Source organism: Spermophilus citellus, assembly GCF_964194105.1.
Source record: "Spermophilus citellus genome assembly, chromosome: 3".
NCBI classification, from domain to species: Eukaryota; Metazoa; Chordata; class Mammalia; order Rodentia; family Sciuridae; genus Spermophilus; species Spermophilus citellus.
In genome coordinates, this window is record NC_138184.1 from 1468908 (window position 1) to 1490180 (window position 21273).

At 54.5% G+C, this 21273-nt stretch overlaps 1 protein-coding gene across 5 annotated transcripts in view; it reads left to right on the forward strand.

The window, feature by feature from the left end:
- DOT1L (DOT1 like histone lysine methyltransferase) overlaps window positions 1-21273 on the forward strand; it is a 58320-nt gene continuing 37047 nt past the window's right edge. For all 5 annotated transcript variants that reach the window (XM_081286824.1, XM_081286828.1, XM_081286825.1 and 2 more), the window contains exons 1-3: window positions 1-276; window positions 13857-13900; window positions 19415-19489. In XM_081286824.1, coding sequence (XP_081142950.1) covers window positions 196-276; window positions 13857-13900; window positions 19415-19489 — 200 coding nt within the window. In that variant the 5' untranslated portion in view covers window positions 1-195. The remainder of the gene's footprint in view (window positions 277-13856; window positions 13901-19414; window positions 19490-21273) is intronic.

Sequence of the window (21273 nt, forward strand, 5' to 3'; positions counted from 1 at the left end):
GCGACGCTGGAGGCCCCGGGCCTGTGACCACAAAGAGGCAGCCGGGGCCGGACGGGAGCGCGGCGGCGGCGGCCAGGCCCGGGCCGCCCCCCACCCCCGCCCTCGCCGCGCCCGCCCCGCTCCGCCCGCCGCCCTGCGGCGCCCCGCCCTCCCCAACCGCCCGCCTAGCATGGTGCGGCGGCCGCGCGCGCCGACATGGGGGAGAAGCTGGAGCTGAGGCTCAAGTCGCCCGTGGGGGCCGAGCCCGCCGTCTACCCGTGGCCGCTGCCGGTCTACGTGAGTTCGCCGCGGGGCCCCGGGACGCGGGCGGCGGGCCCAGGGCCGCGGCGGGTCGTCGCCGCCGGCGGCCGTTCCGCCCGCCCCGCGCGGCTGCCGTTGCCCGGTGCCCGCGGGCGGGCGGGCGCTGTCAGCCGGCGGGTCCGGGTCGGGAGCCCGTCGGTGGAACCTCGGGCCAGCACGGTGCGGCCTCGGGGCTAGGAGTGCTGTCCCCCTGACCCTGGGGGCAGGACGGTGCGGCCCCGCGAGCTGGGAGGGTTGTCGCCTCATCTGGGGGTGGGCAGGACTGGAGCTGTCGCGGGAGCTAGGAGTGCTGTCCCCCTGATCCTGGGGGCAGGACGGTGCGGCCCCGCGAGCTGGGAGGGTTGTCGCTTCATCTGGGGGTGGGCAGGACTGGAGCTGTCCCGGGAGCTGGGAGTGCTGTCCCCCTGACCCTGGGGGCAGGACGGTGCGGCCCCGGGAGCTGGGAGGGTTGTCGCTTCATCTGGGGGTGGATAGGACGGTGCGACCCCGGGAGCTGGGAGGGTTGTCGCTTCATCTGGGGGTGGATAGGACGGTGTGACCCCGGGAGCTGGGAGGGTTGTCGCTTCATCTGGGGGTGGATAGGACGGTGTGACCCCGGGAGCTGGGAGGGTTGTCGCCTCATCTGGGGGTGGGCAGGACGATGCGACCCCGCGAGCTGGGAGGGTTGTCACCTCATCTGGGGTTGGGCAGGACTGGAGCTGTCCTGTGAAGTGGGAGTGCTGTCCCCCGAATTCTAGGGACTCTTAGAATTGTAGGCTGAGTGGAAATTTACAAGCCTTCTTCCTGGGGTTCCAGAAGTCCAGGGATCCACCCGGGTCATCAGCATCCTGGTCCTGGGGGTCAGTTTGCATGTGGGTGGAAATTGAAGCAGGCAGGATTCGGGCGCTCTGGGTGCATAGGGCCTGAGAGGCAGGCCTGTAGGGGACCTGGCGCCCTCGGTCCCCAGAGACCTGCTGGGCCGGCCCCGTGGCTCCTGACTCCCTGGCCTGTGCCAGGCTTTGGAAGTAGGGTGGCGGCGGCTGGGAGGGAGGCCCTCGCACTGCCTCTCCTGTTGGACGGCTGGGTGTGCATCAGGAGGGAGACTCCCTGGTTTTCCTACCAGGCCAGGCCACAGGAGTTTCGGATTTAACTTCTGTCTCCTCTCTCAGCTCTCTGCAGGGTCGTTCACATTCAGAGTTCAGTTCTGTGAGTTTGGACAGATAGGTTGGGTCTCATAACCACTGTCTTGCCCACCCATATCTACCTCTGACTTCCTGGTCCCTAGACTGTTTTGTGATGGCGCTTTTGCCTTTTCCATAAAGTCAGATGAATGAACCAACAGTGTGTAGCCCTTTGGCTCTGGTGCTTAAGTCAGCAAAATGTATCTAACCTCCTCCAAGTTGCTTTGGGTATCAGAGTTATCTCTGCAGTCCTTGTAATTATTGTGATGTGTGGTGTGCTGGGGGTTACGCCCAGGGCTCTACCAGTGAGCCATACCCCCTGCCCAAGATGTTTCCTTTCTTTTTTTTTTTTTGGTACCGGGAATTGAATCTAGGGATGATTTACCTCTGAAGTACATCCCAGTCCTTTTTCCTTTTTATTTTGAGACAGGTCTAAGTTGCTTAGGCCCTCAATAAGTTGCCAAGGCTGGCCTCAAACTTGTGTGATCCTCCTGCTTCAGCCTCCAGTGTTGCTGAGCTTACTCACATGCACCACTGTACCTGGTTTTATTTTTTAGTTTGAGTCACCCAGGCTAATGGGATCCTCCTGCCAGAACATCCAGAGTTGCTGGGATTACAGTTGTGTGCTACCGTGCTCAGCCAAATCCCATTATAGGTTTCTCCTCCAACCAAATATTTATTTATTTTTCTTGTTGTACTGGGTACTCAGGGCCTTGCACATACTAGGCGAGGGCTCTGCGGCTGAACTCGTCCCCAGCCTGCAGTTTTTGGTTTTTGTGGTGCGGCACCCCTTGGGTGGAGAGGCCAGTTTTTGTTTATCCTGCAGTCGCAGGACGCGGACTCTTTTTCTCGTTTTTTCTTGATTAGAGTAAAGGGGCTCTGGACATCAGTGGGCAGGTTTTCACATGAACTGAAGTCTCGCCTTCACTTTGAGGAGGCTTAAGAGCAGGGCTGCTGGGCCTGTGCCAGTGGACGGCCGCCACTCTTCATCCTAAAAGTGGAAAAGGCGGCTGGTGGTGTAGCCCAGTGGGAGAGTACTTGCTTAGTGTATAAGGGGTCCTGGGTTAGAGTCCCAGCACAATAAGTTAAAAATAAAAAAACTTAGACATCTAGCCAGGCACAGTGGTGTACGCCTGTCATTCCAGTGACTCTGGAGGCTGAGGCAGGAGGATTGCAAGTTTGAGACCCTCTCTCAAAGAAGGCTGCAGATGTCGCTCAGTGGTAAATCACCCATGGGTTTAATCCCTGGTACTAAAAAAGGGGAAGAAAAGCAAAAAGTTCGGAACTCCACTGGAGCCTGACATCAGGGCTTGGGCAGAGTGCTGCTCCAGGTTCCCCTGTCCTTCTCCCCTGGTCCTAAGGTGGAAGTTCACCCAGAGACAGAGGCTGTGCCCCACCCTGTGTGGATAAGACCTTCCATTCAGCCGGGCGGGATCTGCCTTCACAATGGCAGGTGGGATTCCTCGCCTAGCCCCTTCCCTCCCTGGCCAGGACCTCACTTGACTGAACATCATGGGACTCTCCCGGCCTGGTCGTCTGGCTGCCGTCTGAGGGCTGGCAGGTTGCAGGTGGGGGGGGGTTGGCATCTCCCTGGGCAGAGTAGGGAGCAGAAGCCTGTGGAGCTATTTCCCGACCGGGCCGGAGCCCAGAGGCGCAGGACCACTGACACATCCCCAGCCCTTGTGTCTTATTGTGGGCCAGGTCTGAGTTGTCAGGCTGTCTGGACTGGGGTCTTCCTGCCTCCGCCTCGGGAGTCACTGGGTGGTGCGTGTGTGCAGGGTGCCCGGTTACAGTGCTCCCTTTTGCTGTCTCAGAAATGAGGGCAGTACTTGAAGTGAAAATGGACTACTTCAGAAGCTTAGGTTTGGGGCGGGTCAGAGGTCAGAGTATTCCTGTGACAGTACATTTGAAATACGGCCTGCAGATGTCCGTGCTTGTTTGTGAAAGCACCTGCAGAACATGCTTAGTGCCCCTACCCAGCACAGAGGACAGGACATGTTCCTCAGTCTCTAGAACCTTACCTAACCAAGGTAGTTCAATTTTTTTTTTTTTTTTGTAATTGGACACAATACCCTTATTTTATTTACTTACTTCTATGTGGTGCTGAGGATGGAACCCAGGGCCTTGCTTGTGCCAGGCGAGGCCTCTGCCGCTGAGCCCCAGCCCCAGCCCCAGCCCCAGGAGTTTGATTGTTGTTGTCATTGTTTTGTCCTGGGGATTGAACCCGGGGGTGTTTAACCACTGAGTCCCATCCCCAGACCTCTTTATTTTTATTTTGAGACAGGGTCTTACTGAATTGCCAAGTTCAGCCTTGAAGTTGGTCCTCCTGCCTTAGCCTCCTCAGTCACTGGGATGACAGTCACAGCCACTATGTCAGCAAGCAGTTCTGTTATTTATTTATTTATTTTTGTTATAAAGGAAAAGGGCTGGGCTGGGGCTCAGTGGTAGAGCCCTTGCCTGGCACGTGTGAGGCACTGGGTTTCATCCTCAGCATCACATAAAAATAGTAAATAAAGGTGTTGTGTCCATTTACAACTGAAAATTAAAAAAAAAAAAAAGAAGGAAAGATGGGGCTGGGATTGTGGCTCAGCAGCGGAGTGCTCGCCTAGCACAGGCGGGACCTGGGTTCCATCCTCGGCACCACATGAAAATAAAGGCATTGTGTGTGTCCATCTACACCTGAAAATAAATAAATAAATTACAAAAAAAAAGAAGAAGAAAAGATAAAGGTCAGGAAAATTATAGTGCCACACAGAGAAGATCATCAGAGGGCCCAGAGGGAGGGGCTGCCAGTGGCCCTTGGGGAGGTACAGGGGCTTCTTGGAGGACAGGCCTCTGTGGGAGGAAGAGGAAACAGCTTTAGCTGTCCTCAGAATGGCCAGCGTCAAACTGGGCTGCACAGCTGAGCTGGCGGGTGCCACAGGGAGGCGGGCAGTGTTGGTGCTGGCACTGACTCAGGCCTGGGTGCCCTCTCATCACTCGTCCCTGAGAACTCTTGGTGGCATTCCTAAAGCAGGAAGGCCCTTCTGTGGGGAAGGAGAGAGTGGCATTTTTGGTGACTTGCCTGACAGCACAGAGAAAGAACCTGAGGGTTGCTGGTGGCCTTCCTCTTGGTGACTCATTAGGCTGTGGGCCTTGGAGACAGCCTCCCGACTGAGCGACCCTCTGATGAGTGTGCCGCAGCTGGTGGGTGGCAGAGAGCGGGGGCAGCATGACTCACAGGTGTTTTCTGAGTTTGGCCTCTGTGGGTGATCATCCTGCTTTCTGTGGCGGGGGACTTAGTGGAGACGGGAAAGAGTGACAAACGGAAGCTGGTGACGTGTTGGTGTGGCGATGCGCTGGCTGTGGTGCTTGGTCACTCACTCCAGGTCACGCTGCCTGCTGTCCTGGTGGGGCCTGGGCAGGAGGTGGGGATGTGCTCGGGAGGTGGTGTGAGCTACAGGGTCCCCTGAGCCTGGCCTCTGCCTGGAAGCTGTTTGGGAGTGACCATAGGTCGATGCTGGCACACTAGTAGGAAACGGTGATCCCAAGTTCCTCTTGTCCTCCTGCAGCTCAGTCTCAGGTGACTGAGGACACACCCCTCTCCCACCAGGACCTCCCATGGACTACAAAATGTTGTCCAGGAGCACATGTGCTGGGGGCTCAGGCAGGAGCCATCAGTTCGGCCCTTTGACTCGGGAAAGGTCAAGCCAGCTGTTCTGGGGTCGGGGTGGGCGAGGGCTGTGTCGCAGGGGACACAGTGATGTCTGGAGACATCCGTGGTTGTCAGATCTGGGGTGGGGGAACCCAGGGGTGCTGCTTGATAACCTGTAAGACTCAGGGCGCAGGAGGACCCCAAGTGTCAGTAGTGTGGAGGCTGAGAAAGACTCTGTGCTTCACAGCCTGCATTTCAAGGGTGTAGGCAGGCTGCTGGATGTGGTTGGTAGGCTGGATGTTCTATTTGTTGCTTTGGCCCTGTTTTTGTTTTCTGGGCTTCTTAGGAATGTGCATGTCAGCTGGGCCTATGTTCCAACCTCAGCCCTGTGAAGGTATATACCCTTCCAGGTGTGGTAGCCATGCCTGTCATCCAGCAACTGAGGCTGGAGGATCACAAGTTCCAGGTCAGCCTTAGCAGTTTAGTGAAACTCTGTCTCAAAATAAAAAATGAAGCTGGACGCAGTAGGCACGCCTGTAATCCCTCTCCCGCCTATAATCCCTCTCTGGAGGCTGAGGCAGGAGGATTGCAAGTTCAAGGCCAGTCTCAGCAACCTAGTGAGGCCCTAAGCAACTTAGGAGACCCTGTCTCAAAAAATAAAAAGGGTTAGGGATGTGGCTTATTGGTTAAGTGCCCCTGGGTTCAATCCCCAGCACAAAAACAAACTAAAGGACACTGGAGGTATGCCTAAGTGATACAGTGTGTTGTGCCCCCAGCGCTCCCCCAGAATGTACAGTTATTGTTTTTAGCCTATTGCCCCCTCCCCAGCCCTGCCCCCACAAATCCACGTCCAGTCTCAGGACTTACCTGTTCTGGAGGTTCCCTGCTAAGGAGTCAATACTGGTCCTGTTGTCTCTGGTTCTCACGTAGCATGAGTCCTCCTTGAGGTCCATTCCTGCTGCAGTGTACGTCACCTCTTTCCTGCTCGTGCCAAGTAACTCTGCAGGTGAGCTGGGCCAGGTCATAGGTGTTGGGCCCTGTGAGGCCTTTGGCCTTCATCTGCCGGTGCCCGGGCAGACAGCAGTGTTGTCTGCAGGCAGGGCGGTGGTTCAGACCTCTGCCACACCTGCTGTCACTTTGTGTGGGCTGCCTGGGAGAAGGGAGGACTGACCCTGTGCCCCTCAGGCCACCTGTGGGCCTTGGCCCCAGCTCTCAGCCACGTTGGCCTGTGGCAGCAGAGCATCTCCTGTGAAGCTGCGGGAGAGTCCTGGCTGTGAGCTTCGTTGCTGTGTCCCGCCTCCTCACCCTTATTGGCCTGGGCGGGGGTGGCATCAGCCTCTCCTCAGAGACCTCCAAGGCTGCTTGCCCAGCACGTTCGGGGGAGCCGTTGGGCTGCCGGGCAGTGCAGTTGTCACGATGGGCAGTTGTTGAGGGGCTGTCTGAGCTCAGTGCTGGCCTGGAGCTGCGCAGCAGGGCTCCTGTCGTCCTTCCCCTTCTACGCTGCCCTCCTTCCTGTAGAGAGCGGCTGCCAGAAAGGGCAGCAGCTCTGCTGTGGGTTCCCTTGGGCCTGGATGTGGGCTAGGCCCAAGGGCCCTTTGTGGACTACAGGTTCAGGGTCAAGTTTAAAAATGCTCTTTTGGCTGAGTGCAGTGCCACACCCATAGTCCCGGCTCCTCAGGAGGCTGAGGCAGGGCTTGTTGGAAGCCAGCTTGGACAACATAGCGAGACCCCTTCTGAAAAGTAAAAAATCAGAGTGAGTTTATTCTGCAGCAGGTTTTCATTTCAAGTCTGAAGCGCAGTGTGTTTTGCATTTAATAGTGTCAGTCTGTCCGGGCCTGTGTGGAGTACCCAGACCCCTGCCCCGGCTCTGGATCTCCTTCCTCTGTACCCAGTAGTGTGCTGTGTCTCAAGGTACTGCACAAGCAGCCCTGGGAGCATTGGGTGTTCACATCTGGAGCCAGGCCAAGGGCCATGCTGCCCTCCCTAGGGGTGAGGGACAGCACCTGCCCTACCAGAGACCTCCGTGGCGGGGCGCGGTGGCGCACGCCTGTCATCCCAGTGGCTCAGGAGATTGAGGCAGGAGGAATGCGGGTTCAAAGTCAGCCTCAGCAATAGCGAGGCGCTAAGCTCAGTGAGACCCTGTCTTTAAATAAAATACGATACAGGGCTGGGGTGTGGCTCAGTGGCTGAGTGCTCCTGAGATCAATCCCTGGTACCAAAAAAAAAAAACAAGACCGCCAGTGCCCACGTGGCTGCACTCCTCATCTGGGTCCCTTGGCAGACTCCCCGCTGCGCCTGTGTTTATTTTCTCCCTTTTCCTCTGGAGCTGGAGTTGGGGCCTAGTGGGACCCCTGTGGCCCCTTCCTGTTTCTGGGACCAGCCTGGGGAGGACTCCTTGGTGGTCATGGCTGGAGGCCCCAGTGTCTGCTGGCTTTGGGGTTTCCTGGTCCTGGAGTACTGTGGCTCAGAGGCGGGAGCTGCGGGAGGGAGCTGCGGGTCTGGCTGTCCAGGGTGTTTTTAGCTGTGGTTTTGTTGTGCACGCGCCAGAGTTGGCATGAGTGGGACTGCAGCCTGAGCCAGCCCCTTCCTGTGGCTCACCACCTGGCCATGTTTCTCACGGAGCAGAAAACACTCCTCAAGAACCCGAGACCTCCAGGGTGAGGTGGTCTCCACCTCTTGACTCAGAGGCCCACCTGAGGAGATTGCCTTTTCTTCTCCCCAGGACTGGGGGCTGGACCCCTGCTGCTCAACCACTGAGCTACACCTGCAGTGCTTTTTATTTTTCACATAGAGGCAGGGTCTCTCTGAGCTGCCCAGGCTGGTCTCAGTGTGCTGCCTTGGTCTCCGTAGGAGCTGGGGTTGTAGGAGTTTGCCACCATCACTGGCGGTTCTGTATCCTTTTGTGGTGCCATGTTTCCTTGGGGACCGTAAAGAATAGTTGTTACAACCAGTGAAACGTAAAAGCAGTGGCAGGTTGAACTTATTTCTGCAGCTTCTGGAAGGCTGTTTCCTGCTCCCCGGGGAACTGAGCACCTGTGGAGTAGCTCTTTTCCTGAGGCTCTGCTCAGCCCAGGAGCCAGTCCCTGGCCAGAGAGCACTGGGTCTCTAAGGCACGTTCCCATTCTGCAGCCTCTGCTAAGGGTGGGCGGTCAGAGGTGTTGCTGTGCAGAACTGGGAGTTGGAGTGTGGAGCGGGCATGACTACCCTTCAGATCTGATTGGGCTTTTCCAAATGCTGAAGGCTGAGGGGCGTAGGTGGTGGGGTCTAAAGGACACCAGTTGATAGGTGTCAGGGAAGGGTGTCAGCAGCTGGAGGCCTGGCAGTACAGAGGTGTGCAGACCAGGGGCCTGAGGCTGGGCCACTGTCTGGGGACCACAGACCTGCAGAAGAAGGCTGTGCTTGGTTTAATGTTGTCCTTGTTGGGGACTCCTGGTCTCTCTTCTGGCCTCTGTGGTGCTGGGGATGAACCTAGGGCTTCCATGTGCTGGGTAGGCGTCCACTGAGGATCCCCCCAGCCTGCCGCTGTGTCCTCGCTCACGGTCTCTGCTGGTCTCTGCCCTGGCACAGGTCTTGCTCTGCAGCCTGGTATAGGAACCCTAGGACTGGGACCTTCCTCAGAATGGATGCAGAACAGCGGTGAGGGTGTGCAGGTGGCCCTTGTAAAGGAACCTGCTGGGCAGATTGGTGGCAGAGCCAGGAGCCACACCTGGCCTCCTCCCTGACCTGGGGTTCCTTATTGTGGGTGTGTGTCTCTGAGTTCTCTTGCTGACCATGACACCTGGGACTTTCTTGCATCCACCCCCACCCCCGTGTGTGTCAGTGAAGATTCAGAGTTGGTATCTGCAGGACCCCCGGGCCCTTGCCCTAGTTGGAGGTGAGCAGTCCTGGAAGGAGCAACCTGGTGTCAGGAACCACCTTCCCTTGTGACACTGTGTTCTGCTTTGCCTGAGGGCTCAGTTACCCATAGTCAGCCTCTGCCCCAAAATACTAGATGGAGAATTCCAGAAAAGAGCCACTTGTAAGTTTTAAATTGCTCGTCATTTTGCGTAGCATGATGGACACTTCTGCTATCCTGCTTGCTCCGCCTGGGGCACGAGCATCCTTTGCCAGCACCTGCGTACTGTGTGTCCTGGCAACCGTGAATGTGTCCCGCGGCCGTCTTGGTGCCTGGACATGCTGCTGTGGTTCACAGTGCTTGTCCAGTGGCCTGCATTTCCTGGTGGCGCTGCAGACCCACGCCTTGAGGGTGTGCAGTTGTGGTGGTTCTGCTCTGCACTGCCTGTAGTTCACAACTTGCTGTACCTGGTTTGTCAATTAAACTCTGCCTCAGTCATCATGCTGAGGGCTTCGCCATGATCCAGGCATCTACTGGGAGTCTTGGGACATGTTCCCCTGCAGATTAAGGAGGGCGACTATGTATGGTTTAAGGTGGGAACAATTAAAAAAATTTTTTAGTTGAAGATGGACATAATACCTTTTTTAAAAAAATGTTATTTTTAAAATTTTAGGTGGACACAATATTTTTATGTGGTGCTGAGGCAAGAACCCAGTGCCTCACATGTGCTAGGGAAGCGTTCTGCCGCTGAGCTGTAACTCAAGCCCATAATTTTGTTTGTGTTAATGAAGTATTTTTTACTGTGGTGTGTGCTCTGCTTCTGAGCTATGTCCTCAACCTCTGTTGGGGAAGTTGTGGGTGTTCTCCACTGCCGCAGTCTTGGCTGGGCACAGAATCACGAGCCACTCAAGCAGGAACAAAACTTTATTTTGAAAAAGCCGCCAACACTCTCAGCGCCAGCAAGCAAAAACCGGTCCTCCCACGCGGGCGTCTAACCGGAACCGCCGTCTCCCGGGACCCGGGGTCCCCCGGACCTCCCCCGGAATTTCCTCCTACTATCCTTCCCCAACCAATGGGAATTCTCCATGAGTCCCCGTAACATGAGTCCAGTAGTAGGCCAAGGTGAACAGCAGGAGCCCAATTTGCATATGAATGTAAATCTTAGCATAATAATACCTCAGTGGCTAGCTGGCTTTACAACCAAAGGTGCCATACATCATATATTTTGCTTGTGGCTCCTAGCACTCCACAACTGGAAACTGGGGCAGGGAAGCCTCTTGTGCCCGTCACCTGGCGTTCCTAGTCCCAGCCAACTGTGAGGACAGGTTTACCTGGAAGACAGTCTCAGTTGCTTCTCTGGCTGTGATGTTGTTTTTCGTGAGAGGAGATTGGGTAGTTGCTCAAAAGAAGGAGCTTCTGACCCTGGGCCATGGGAGGGTATGACAGCGGGGTTCTCCCTGAATCCAGAGACCAGGGCTGTTCACAAACCAGGGGTCCTGGGCTCCCTCTCCTGGAGCCCTGTGAGTCACTAGGAAGAGGCACAGCTGAGCTGGGATCGGGGCATTGCACTGTGCACGTCAGGGCTTTCTGTGGACAGAACGGGGGTCAGTGAGTGTTCACATCTCAATTCAATGCTGGGATCACAGGCCTGCACCCCTCACCTCAGTGAATAGGAGGGGGTTATGAGTAGCACCAGAGGGGAGCTGGCACAGGGCACTGCTAAGTTCTAGGCCAGCCTGGCCATGAAACAGACTCCGCCTCAGAATACAAAGGGCTGGGAGGCAGGGTGTGGTGGTGAACGCCAGTGATCTCTGTGAATTGGGAGGATCACAGGTTTGCGGCTAGCTTTACAACTTAATGAGATCCTAACCAATCTGGGGGACTCTGTCTCAAAAAGGACTGGGGATGTGGCTCAGAGGTAGAGCATCCCTGGGTATACTCCCCAACGCCTCTCCACACCCCCCCCTCCCACACACAGAAAGGACAGGAGAAGGTGTCTTACGACAGAAGGCTTCAGGCTGGGATGTAGCTTGGTGGTGGAGGGCTTGTCTGGCATGTGTGAGGCATGCCACCAAAAAAAAAAAAAGAGTGTGTAGCAGAAAAGGCCACATAGTATGTGGGACTCCACTGGCACATTCCAGAGCAGGGTCTGTAGAGACAGGGAGTGTCAGACATATGTGCACCACGTCGGAGAGATAACAGGGTGACTGCTGGCGGAAGGGTTTCTTTTTGCAATGATGAGAATGTTCTGGAATAGGATTTGGACTGTGATGCTGATTGTACAACTCTGGATACATTAGGTGAATAGAATTGATACGTTTTTTATTTTCCTGCAGGGTTGGGCATGGAACCCAGGCCCTTGTGCATGCCAGGCAGGCATCCACCACTGAGCTGTACCACAGCCTGAATTTACACTTTCTTTACTTATTTATTGGTATGTGGGATTTTTTTTGGGGGGGGGGTACTGGGGATTGAACTCAGGGACACTCAACCACTAAGCCACATCCCCACCCTTTTTTATATTATATTTAGAGACAGGGTCCCTTTAAGTTGGTTAGAGCCTTGCTAAGTTGCTTAGGGCCTCACTAAGTTGCTGAGGCCAGGTTTGAACTCCTGATCCTCCTGCCTCAGCCTCCCGAGCTGCTGGGCTTACAAGCGTGCAGCACCTCACCAGGCTAATATGTGTTTTGGATATTGATATCCAGGACCTTGAGCATGCTAGGCAAGCTTTTTACTGTCCAAATCGCATACTTTAAGGACCATTTAAGGTCCAGTCGTATGGTCTGAGAATTATGTCTCAGTTGAGATGTTCTGAAACAAGACTCCAGGGTGTCTGGAGAGTCATTCTGATGCTACTGAGAGCTCAGGTGTGCTCAGCCCTTTCCAGGATCCTTTCTTGCCAAGCATCCCTGTGGGGCAGGCACTGTCCCCTTGTGTAGAGCTCTGAGAACCATGGCTTGGCTGAGAGCAGGCACAGGCGTAGAGTTGCGCCTTAGAGCTGCTCAGCAGGAGCCAGTTGGTAGCCCTGCATGGGGCCTGGTCGGCCATTGTGAGGTGCAGGCCCCAGGCCCCATGAGGCTTGACAACCCTTCGTGCTCCACCCCACCTGTGTCTCTGACACTCCAGGTGCCAGGCTCAAATCCTAGTTGGTTTGCTCATGCATCCCAGGTGCCCAGGAGAGTCTGGGGTGACCTTGGGACAGGGCTGATTGGAACAACTGCGATAGCCCCAGCCCCAGCCCCAGCCCCATCCCACCCCCTGGGGCAAGTATGGGGCAGAGAGATCCAGTGTGCAGTAGCAGAAATAGTTCCATGTAGCCTGGTAGTGTGTTTACTTTATTAACCATGTAGGAAATATTTCAGCACGTGCACTGTGAAGCTGTCGTTGAGATTCTGTGTCCCCTTCTGCCCCCATCTGGAGATGCAGGGTGTGGTGTGCACTTGTGGCCCTCAGTCTGCAGAGCTGCCTTTCAGATGCCCACTGTTCGTGTGGCATGGGCTGCGTGCTGGAGAGCTAGGGGCTGCACTGGGAAAGTCTGTGGCCCCTAGGGTTGGTGAATGAGGTGCAGGAGATCTGGAGGCATGGGCTTGAGCAGAGAGCTCCTGGAGACAGGGTGGGGAATGCTGCAGGTGCTCTGTCATGGTGGCCAGCGCCAGGCTGATGGAGAGCGGCTGTGGATGTGAATGTCGTGAGGCACAGAGGCCTTGGGAGAGCAGGGTGGGCTGGTGCTGGCCACGTCCAGATTTTGTCTTGCAGCTTCTCAGCCTGGGACCAAGGGCACCAAGGAAAGCATCTGGGTGTGGGCTGGGGATGTGGCTCAAGCGGTAGCGCGCTCGCCTGGCATGCGTGTGGCCCGGGTTCGATCCTCAGCACCACATACCAACAAAGATGTTGTGTCCGCCGAGAACTAAAAAATAAATATTAAAAATTCTCTTCTCTCTCTCTCTCTCTCTCCTCTCTCACTCTCTCTTAAAAAAAAAAAAAAGAAAGAAAGAAAGCATCTGGGTGTGTGCAGGTGTGCATGTGCGGAGACCTGTACACCTCTTGAGGGTGGGGTCCAGATCTTCAGGCATGGTCACTGTAGTGGGCGGGGAGCCACAGTCCTGTGTGTTTTTGGAAGGGAGTATGGTGAACCTGAGGCGTGAGCGACACTCTGGGGTCTCTAACCAGGCTGGTGGGGAACACCCGCTCTCTGGTGTTGCTCCTCCTTTTTATCCTTTTTTTTTTTAATATTTATTTTTTAATTTTAGGTGGACACAATATCTTTATTTTGTTTTTATGTGGTGCTGAGAATCGAACCCAGTGCCTCACACATGCTAGGCAAGCGTGCTACCACTTGAGCCACATCTCCAGCCCCCCTTTTTATCCTTTGCCTATTTTTTATCAGCATGTAGGGTACGTGTATGATGTACAAATAGTGGCCATGCTCCTGGGCTCTAGGGGCACCCAACTGGGGTGCTGGCCTTGGGGTGCAGAGGAGAGCAGGGATGAGGTTGGAGGTGGGTTTGGGGCTGGCGGACTTGGTTTCAGGTATGGTGTGTTCTGGGCTTTGGGACAGCTGTGCATACGTGCTGGACATTTGTTGTGATGGTGACCCCTGTTTACAGATGGGACATAGATCTCTGTGGGCTCAGCGACTTCGCAGCCCTTGTTGGGCTTGTGTGGAGGCAGAATCACAGACAGGCGGTTACTCTAGGCTGAAGTGGCCCCTGGGAAGGCTCAGCTCAGGGGGCCACCATTGCAGTGGGTTGGCATCTACTGGACCTTTCTTGAGGATGGGCTCAGGAGCCACATCATTTGAAAAATGAAAAGAGGTTGGACGCCATGGTGTGGGTTACCAGGGAGATCAGTAGCCACCTCCATTCACTGGGGTCGTGCCTGGAGGGAGCGCACTCGGTGGGCTAAGATGTTGCTTTGTCTTTTTCAGGACAAACATCATGATGCTGCTCATGAGATCATCGAGACTATCCGGTGAGTTCCGGGGAGGTGCAGAGCACTGTTGTATCGTGTGGGGGTGTCCAGAGTGGGAGGGCCCTGCTCCTGGCGGTTACAGGCCTCAACAGGGGAGCTCTCAGGAGAGGCCTCAAGGAGGGCCCAGATGGCTCTGTGCTGTACTGCAGGCCTAACAGCCATGCTCTGTTCTTGTGGTCCACCACCCTTGACAGATAAAATTCCCCGAGGATTTTTCTCTTTTTCCACCTGGGGATGGAGCCTGGGGTCTTGTGCATGCCAGGAGAGTGCTCTACCACTAGCTGCATCCCCAATCCTTTTAATTTTACCTTAGATAGAGTCTTGCTAAGTTGCCCAGGCTGGCCTTGAACTGGTGATCTTCCTGCCTCAGCCTTGTGGGTTGCTGGGCATTATAGGCATGTGCCAGTGCGCCTGACTGTGCCCGGGTTATTTGTTTATTTTTTTGTGCAAGGATTGAACCCAGGGATACTTAACCACTCAGTTGCATCCCCAGCTCTTTATTTTATTTTATTTTTATTTTGATACAAGGTCTCACTAGGTTGCTTAGGGCCTCACTGAATTGCTGAGGCCAGCTTTGAACTTGTAATCCTCCCACCTTGGCCTCCCGAGTCACTGGTGTGTGTCACTGAGGGCTGCCCCTCACCCTAACACATCTGAGTGTTCAGAGAAGAGCCAGTGACAGTGGGGACAGGGAGAAAGGGGGCAGCTGCCTGTTCCGGAGCTCTGTGGTCAGGGATGGTGCCCTGCGAGGCCCTCTGGCCCACCCATGTGTGGAATGTGGAGCCACTTCCCGTCAGGATGCTCCGTTCAGGCCTGCAGCAAAGCTACACCTGTCTTGGGGCCCCTTTGCCCCCAGTAACTCTGTGCTCTCTGGCGGCTCCCTGAAGTGAGTGGACGTGGGCAGGGGGCCAAGCCCTAGTGAGTGACTCACAGCGGAAACCTGGAGCATAAGCTACACACAGTTGATCAAAGTGAACACCTCCTGGGGGAGAGGGAGGGGCCCTGCAGCAGCTCTAGAGGGACAGAAGGGCCTGCTGGGGAGAACTGGGGCTCGAGTGAGCCCCACAGACAGGATCCACCTAGGTGTGGCACGTTCCTGACTTGACCTCTGAGAGGATGGAGATGATTAGGGGTCTGTCTCACTGCCAGTAAGGGGATTTCAGAGGGGGGCCCCTCCTGGTCGGAGGGAGGGACCTAGATGCTGAGCAGTGGCTAGGGTCTTTTTGGACATTCTTTACTGGGCCTCGGCCTTAACATGCAGCACTGGGCAGCCACCACGTGTGCCACACGGCTGTGACATCTCCATACTCGAGCTGAACGTGGTTGAACTTTGTGTGTATGGTAGTGATTTTCTGGTGTATCATTTTGTTGGGTCCCTGCAGTATCCGCAGGGAGCAGGAGCCCAGGAGTGGGGTGCTGGTGCCTGGGCTTTGTAGTGTGGGCAGAGGGCCCGGAAACCCATTCCTGTCCCCAGGCTCTGTCCTCCCTCTGCCTCATCAGTGCTAGAGCAAGGCCTCTGGGCCAGCTGTTGGGACCTTGCACTGTAGGGATCAGCCTGTGGTGGCCTCTTCCAGCATTGCCCTCCTCCATGCTCGTTTGGCGGTTCTGCTCTGCCCATGTCCCATCTGGGGGCAGCGTATGTTCCCCAGGAAGGCCTACTGGGCTTCTTACGGCCTGGCTTTGAGTCTGCATCTTCTGCTAGGGAGAAGGACCAGCTGAACAGCCTCCGGGCTTCTGCTGCACAAGTGGAGTTTTTTGCTTTTTATTTTTGTTTGTTTTGTGGTGCTGGGAATTGAACCCCCAGTCCTGCTTGTGTCTTTTTGTGGGGCTGGCGATGGAACCCAGAGCCTCACAAGTGCTAGGCAGGTGCTTCACTACTGAGCCACCCCAGCCTACTGTAGTGTATTTTTTTGGTCCTGGGGATTGAACCCTGGGGTGCTTAACCACTGAGCCACATCCCCAGCCATTTTTATGTTTAATTTTGAGATGAGGTCCCGCTAGGATACTTAGGAACTTGCTACTAGCTGAGGCTGGCCTTGAACTTGGGACCCTCCTGCCTCACCCTCCCAAGACATTATAGGCATGCTCCTCCACCTCCCAGCTTCTTTCCTCTTTTTTTTTTTTTTTTGGTGGTACCAGTGATTTAACCCAGGGGCAATTTGCCACTGAGCCATACATCCCCAGTCCTTTTTATTTTTATTTTTTAAATTTTGAGACAAAGTCTCACCAAGTTGCTGAGGCTGATCTTGAACTTGTGATCCTCCTGTGTCAGCCTCCAGAGTCTCTGGGATTGCAGGCATGTGCCACTGTGTCTAGCTGTAATACATTTCTTTATTTCTATACGTTGTCTTTACCTTTTTTTCTGCAGTTTCATTGCTTTTGGTGTAGAAGTCTTGCATATCTTTCATGAGATTACCCCCAAGTATATATGTTTTAAGGCTATTTTAAGTGGCATTTAGAAACAATTTTTTAGGGTTAGGTGGTATAATTTAGTGATAGAGCATGTGTTTAGCATGTGTAAGGCCCTAAGTTTCATACCTAGCACCACAAAACGAAAGCAAACACGAGTTTTTAAACTCTGTGTTGGAAGTGTATATAAATATACTGACTTTTAGCTGGGCCTGGTGGGGCAGCCTGTCACCCAGGTACTCAGGAGGCTGAGGCTGGAGGGTTGCAAGTTCAAGGTCAGCCTGGCAACTTGCTAAACCTTGTCTAAAAAACAAAAACCCCATGGGGTGGCTCTATGGTAGAGCACCTCTGAGTTCAATCCCAGTACTGTAAAGATAAACAGATTCCCATCTGCGTGTTGAGTACCGCGTGTTGAGTACCGCGTGTTGAGTACCGGTCGTGTTGAGTACTGGTCGTGTGGCTGTGCGCTCGTGTGGCAGTGCGCCGTGCTCGCTCCACCAGGCTCTGCTGGCCTGCCTCTCTGTGCTCCCTGGGTGCTCTGGTGGTGTGGTCCTGGGGCGAGTCATGGCCTGCTGAAGCGCTCCCTTCAGCTTCTGCTTCCCTTTGTTTTTGGTCTGTAGGACAGTGTGGACGAGAAGTGGCTGCAGAAGTCCTCACCTGATGATCGAGATGTGCCCAGTGGCCAAGGGCAGCTGCAGCCCTTCTGTGTCTTCTGTGTGTGTGTGTGTGTGTGTGTGTGTGTGTGTGTGTGTTGCTTTTCTGGGGATGGGACCCGGGGCCTGCACGTGGCACACGGGGTAGTCAGGCCTCTGCCACTGAGCGGACCCCAGCCCCTGTGTGAGCTAAGGATGAAGAGGGCCTGATGACACTAGAGGCACACTGAGGAGTCCCAGGAGAAATTGGGAGGGTTGCGCTGCCCAGTGGCCCCAGAGGCTTTGGTTCTTGAGTTTGGGGGTCACCCCTGCCTCAGGTGGGGGATGCAGTGAGGCTTATTTCAAGTGCTGGAAACTGGACTCACTGTTGAGAGGAGGACTGGTTCCTGCTGTGCTGCGGGGCAGCGAGGGCCATCCTGTGCCCTGTGGTTTCCTCGTGGCCTTCCTGGGAGCCCACAGGCAGAGCTGACCGTGACCGTGTGCCCTTCACCAAGGGACGCCTCTTTCTGTCTCCAGCTTGTGAGAGGTTGAGTGGCATGGTGTGCACCCTCTGCTTTGTGGAGATGGCCCTGCACAGTCTTCATTCCTCCCTGCAGCCCTGTGGGTCTCCAGGGATTGGTGAGGCCCGCTCCCCAGACTGTTGCAGGACTTTTGTGTCTGTCCCTTAAGGGTTGTTGGTCTGCACGTTTCCTTCTTGTAGCGCCTTTGTCTTTATAGTCCCTTGCCTCTTTCTGGTTTTGGTATGTGGCTAAGCTGACCTCCTGAAACTGAAAGGGTCTTTGTAGGATGGTGTTTTCTCTTCTCCCTCTTCCCCTCCCCAGTCCTGGAGTTTGAAGCCGGGGTGCTCCTTTTAGTCTTGAGCAGGGTCTCGCTAAGTTGCCCAGGCTGGCCTTGAATTCAGGATCCTGCCTAGGAGCTGGGGTGGCAGGACTGCAGCTGGGTCCTCTCCAATGTGCTGGGTGGCACTTGCCAGTGGAGCCCTCTGCGCCTGCAGCTGCTTTGCTGGAAGGCATTTGGTCTTGGTGGTGGCACCCTGGGGCGGCATGCCTCCTCCCATGGCTCTGCCTCTGTCTCACTCTCCGAGGTCTGCAGGGTGCTGCCCTGGTGGGGCTGCACGGGGCCCAGGGAGTTTTGCTCTGCAGCAGGCCAGCACCTAGGTCCTGTCTCTTCACACAGGCCCCCGTCTCTCCCTCGCAGTGCTTGTTGAAAAAGCACCGTTGTGGGCTGGGGATGTGGCTCAAGCGATAGCGCGCTCGCCTGGCATGCCTGTTGCCCAGGTTCAATCCTCAGCACCACATACAAACAAAGATGTGTCCACCGAAAAAACTAAAAAATAAATATTAAAATTAAAAAAAGAAAAAGCACCGTTGTTGTTGTTGGACTAGTTTTAATTTTTCAGATGATAGCTTTTTAAATTTTTTTTTTAAGAGAGAGAAAGAGAAAGAGAATTTTTTTTTTTAATATTTATTTTTTAGTTTTCGGCAGACACAACATCTTTGTCTGTATGTGGTGCTGAGGATCGAACCCGGGCTGCACGCATGCTAGGCGAGCGCACTACCGCTTGAGCCATATCCCCAGCCCGAGATGATAGCTTTTTTTTAAAGTATCTAGTTGTAAGTTGCTTTTAGAGCTCCCTGTTTTGAGCAGATTTCTCTCTAGATCCTGTTATGGTAATTAAAAAAAAAATCTTTTATATTCTTACCATAACATGTAAATTTATTTTATTCTGAAGCCTTTATTGAATTAGTGATTCACATTAACTTCATCATAAACTTTGCATTTGTTATAAAGCAATGCCTTCTTTCTCTCTCTTTCACATTTTGAGTTGAATCATGGGAGATTAAAAAAAAGTTTGTTGTAGATGGACACAATACCTTTATTTTTATGTGCTGCTGAGGATAGAACCTAGTGCCTCACACGTGCCATGCAAGCATTCTACCAGTGAGCTACAGCCCCAACCCAGAGATTTTTTTTTTTTTAAAGAGAGAGGGGTAGAGAGAGAATTTTTTTTTAATATTTATTATTTAGTTATCGGCGGGTACAGCATCTTTGTTTGTATGTGGTGCTGAGGATCGAACCCGGGCCGCACGCATGCCAGGCGAGCGCGCTACCGCTTGAGCCAGATCCCCAGCCCGAGATTTTTGTTTTTATATGTGAGAGCGAGTAGTGTTCAAGAAGGAGTGTAAGCTGGTTGCGGTGGCCTGTAATTCCAGCAACCCTGGAGGCTGAGATAGGAGGATCGTAAGTTCCTGGCCAGCCTCCACAGTTTAATGAGGCCCTAAGCAATTTAATGAGACCTTGTCTCAAAGTTAAGAATAAAATGGCTGGGGATGTGGCTGAGTTGTAAAGCACCCCTGAGTTCAATCCCTGGTTTAAAAAAAAAAAAGCTGTGGGGAGTGTGAAAATGGAGTCTAAATAATGGTATTCTTTGTGGTCACTGTTTGTGTTTCAGATGGGTCTGTGAAGAGATTCCAGATCTCAAGCTTGCCATGGAGAACTACGTTTTAATTGACTACGACACCAAAAGGTAGATAGAACCGGGTGTGGTGGCGCATGCCTTAATCCCAGTGGCTCGGGAGGTGGAGGCAGGAGGATCGAGAGTTTAAAGCCAGCGTCAGCAAATTATGGAGGCGCTAAGCACCCCAGTGAGACCCTGTCTCTAAATAGAATACAAAATAGGTCTGGGTGTGGCTCAGGGGCCCCTGAGCTCAATCCTTGGTATCCCACCTAAAAAAAAAAAGAAAAGGTAAATGGATGTGCCCGGCTGCTTCCTCCGTGAGGGGGATGCAGCTCATCATAGGGACACAGCCTAGAGTGAGTGACCTCTTCTTAGATGGCATGTGCTGATTCGAAATTCCTCTGTGGAGCTGGCTGTGGCCTCCGTAGTCACTTTGGTGGGTGTGTCCATCAGGCGTTGGCCAGGGCTGCCAGCAAGGACAGAATTGGAGACTCCACGTCGCAGACACTGGCATGGTGTGTGTGGAGTCTCAGTGACTCCTTCTATAGCAGGAGCTGCCTGCCAGGGTCAGTGTTTCCGCTAGCTGCTGCTGCTGCTGGTGGCACTTGTAGCAGTCACCTCCCAGAACTTGGGCGGGGGGAGGGCGAGGCGTCTCTGCAATGCCTGCCTGGAACCTTGTGTTTTTGAGAGCAGGAGGGCCAGGCTGAGAGGGACAGAGCAGTCTCACCTGCAGAGCTGCTTTGGGAGCTCAGAAGGCTCACTTGAGACAGGTTCAAACCTAGAGTGACCACAAGCCTCTCATGGTCAGCATCTGGTGCTCTTTGTCTGACGTCACCTTCACTGTTCACCATGGAAGGGACTCATGCAGCAGGCCAGCATGTTGGCCTCAGTGACCCTCCCCAGCCCCGGGCCTCACCCGTTGTGGGAACAGGCAGGGAATGGAGCTGCCTTCACTCCTGCAGGGCAGGGGCCCTGAAGATCCACTGGCTCACAGGGTACATCCATGTCGACCTGGTGCTGCAGGCTCTGAGGTCAGCCACCTCATGTCCTCACGCGTGGGTGTTCCTGGGATGCCACCTCAGGCTCCTGTCTTGGCCAGCGTGGCTCACGAGACTCAGGGAATCACCTGATATGTTTAAAAGTGGTTTGTTACAAAGGACATGAGAAAGGGTGCAGATGAGCAGCCAGATGGCAAGGTGCCCGGGAGGTCCTGAACCGTCCCGTGGGAGGGTTCTGTCCTGTCGAGCCGGGTGTACCACCCCTCGCACCTGCACGTGCTCCCCTTGTGTGCAGGGCTTTTGTGGCGGCTCCATCTTGTAGGTACGGTTAGTCGCACCTGCAGCCCCCACTTCTCTCTGGTGGATGGTGGTGGGACTGAGACCACCAAGCTTCTAGCCATCGCTTGTATGTTCTGCTGCCAGCCGTTTCCGGAGCCCACCAGGAGTCGCCTCATCAGAACAAAAGGCGGCTGTCACTTGGTGTTCCTGGGGATGGGAACTCTGTCAGGAACCAGGGCAGAGGCCAGAAGTGCTTGTTTGCCCCAGTACCATAGCCCTTCAGGTGGACAGCAGTGGAGGGCGGTGCTGGCCCAGCCCTCCCCTTAATCACATGCTGGGCTCCCCTGCCCCGTCTCCAGGCCCTCACGTGCCTGCCCCGGCAGGTGTTTGGAGACACTTTGTTCACGGTGCGCTCGTACACAAGTGCTTGATGCTCTTGACTTCTGGGCTCAGTTTGCTCCTCTTTTTGGCACTGGGACTGAACCCGAGGTACTGTACCACTGTACTGTACACCCCCAGCCCTTGTTATTATTATTTTTTTTAAGAGAGAGAGAGAGAGAATTTCTTAATATTTAT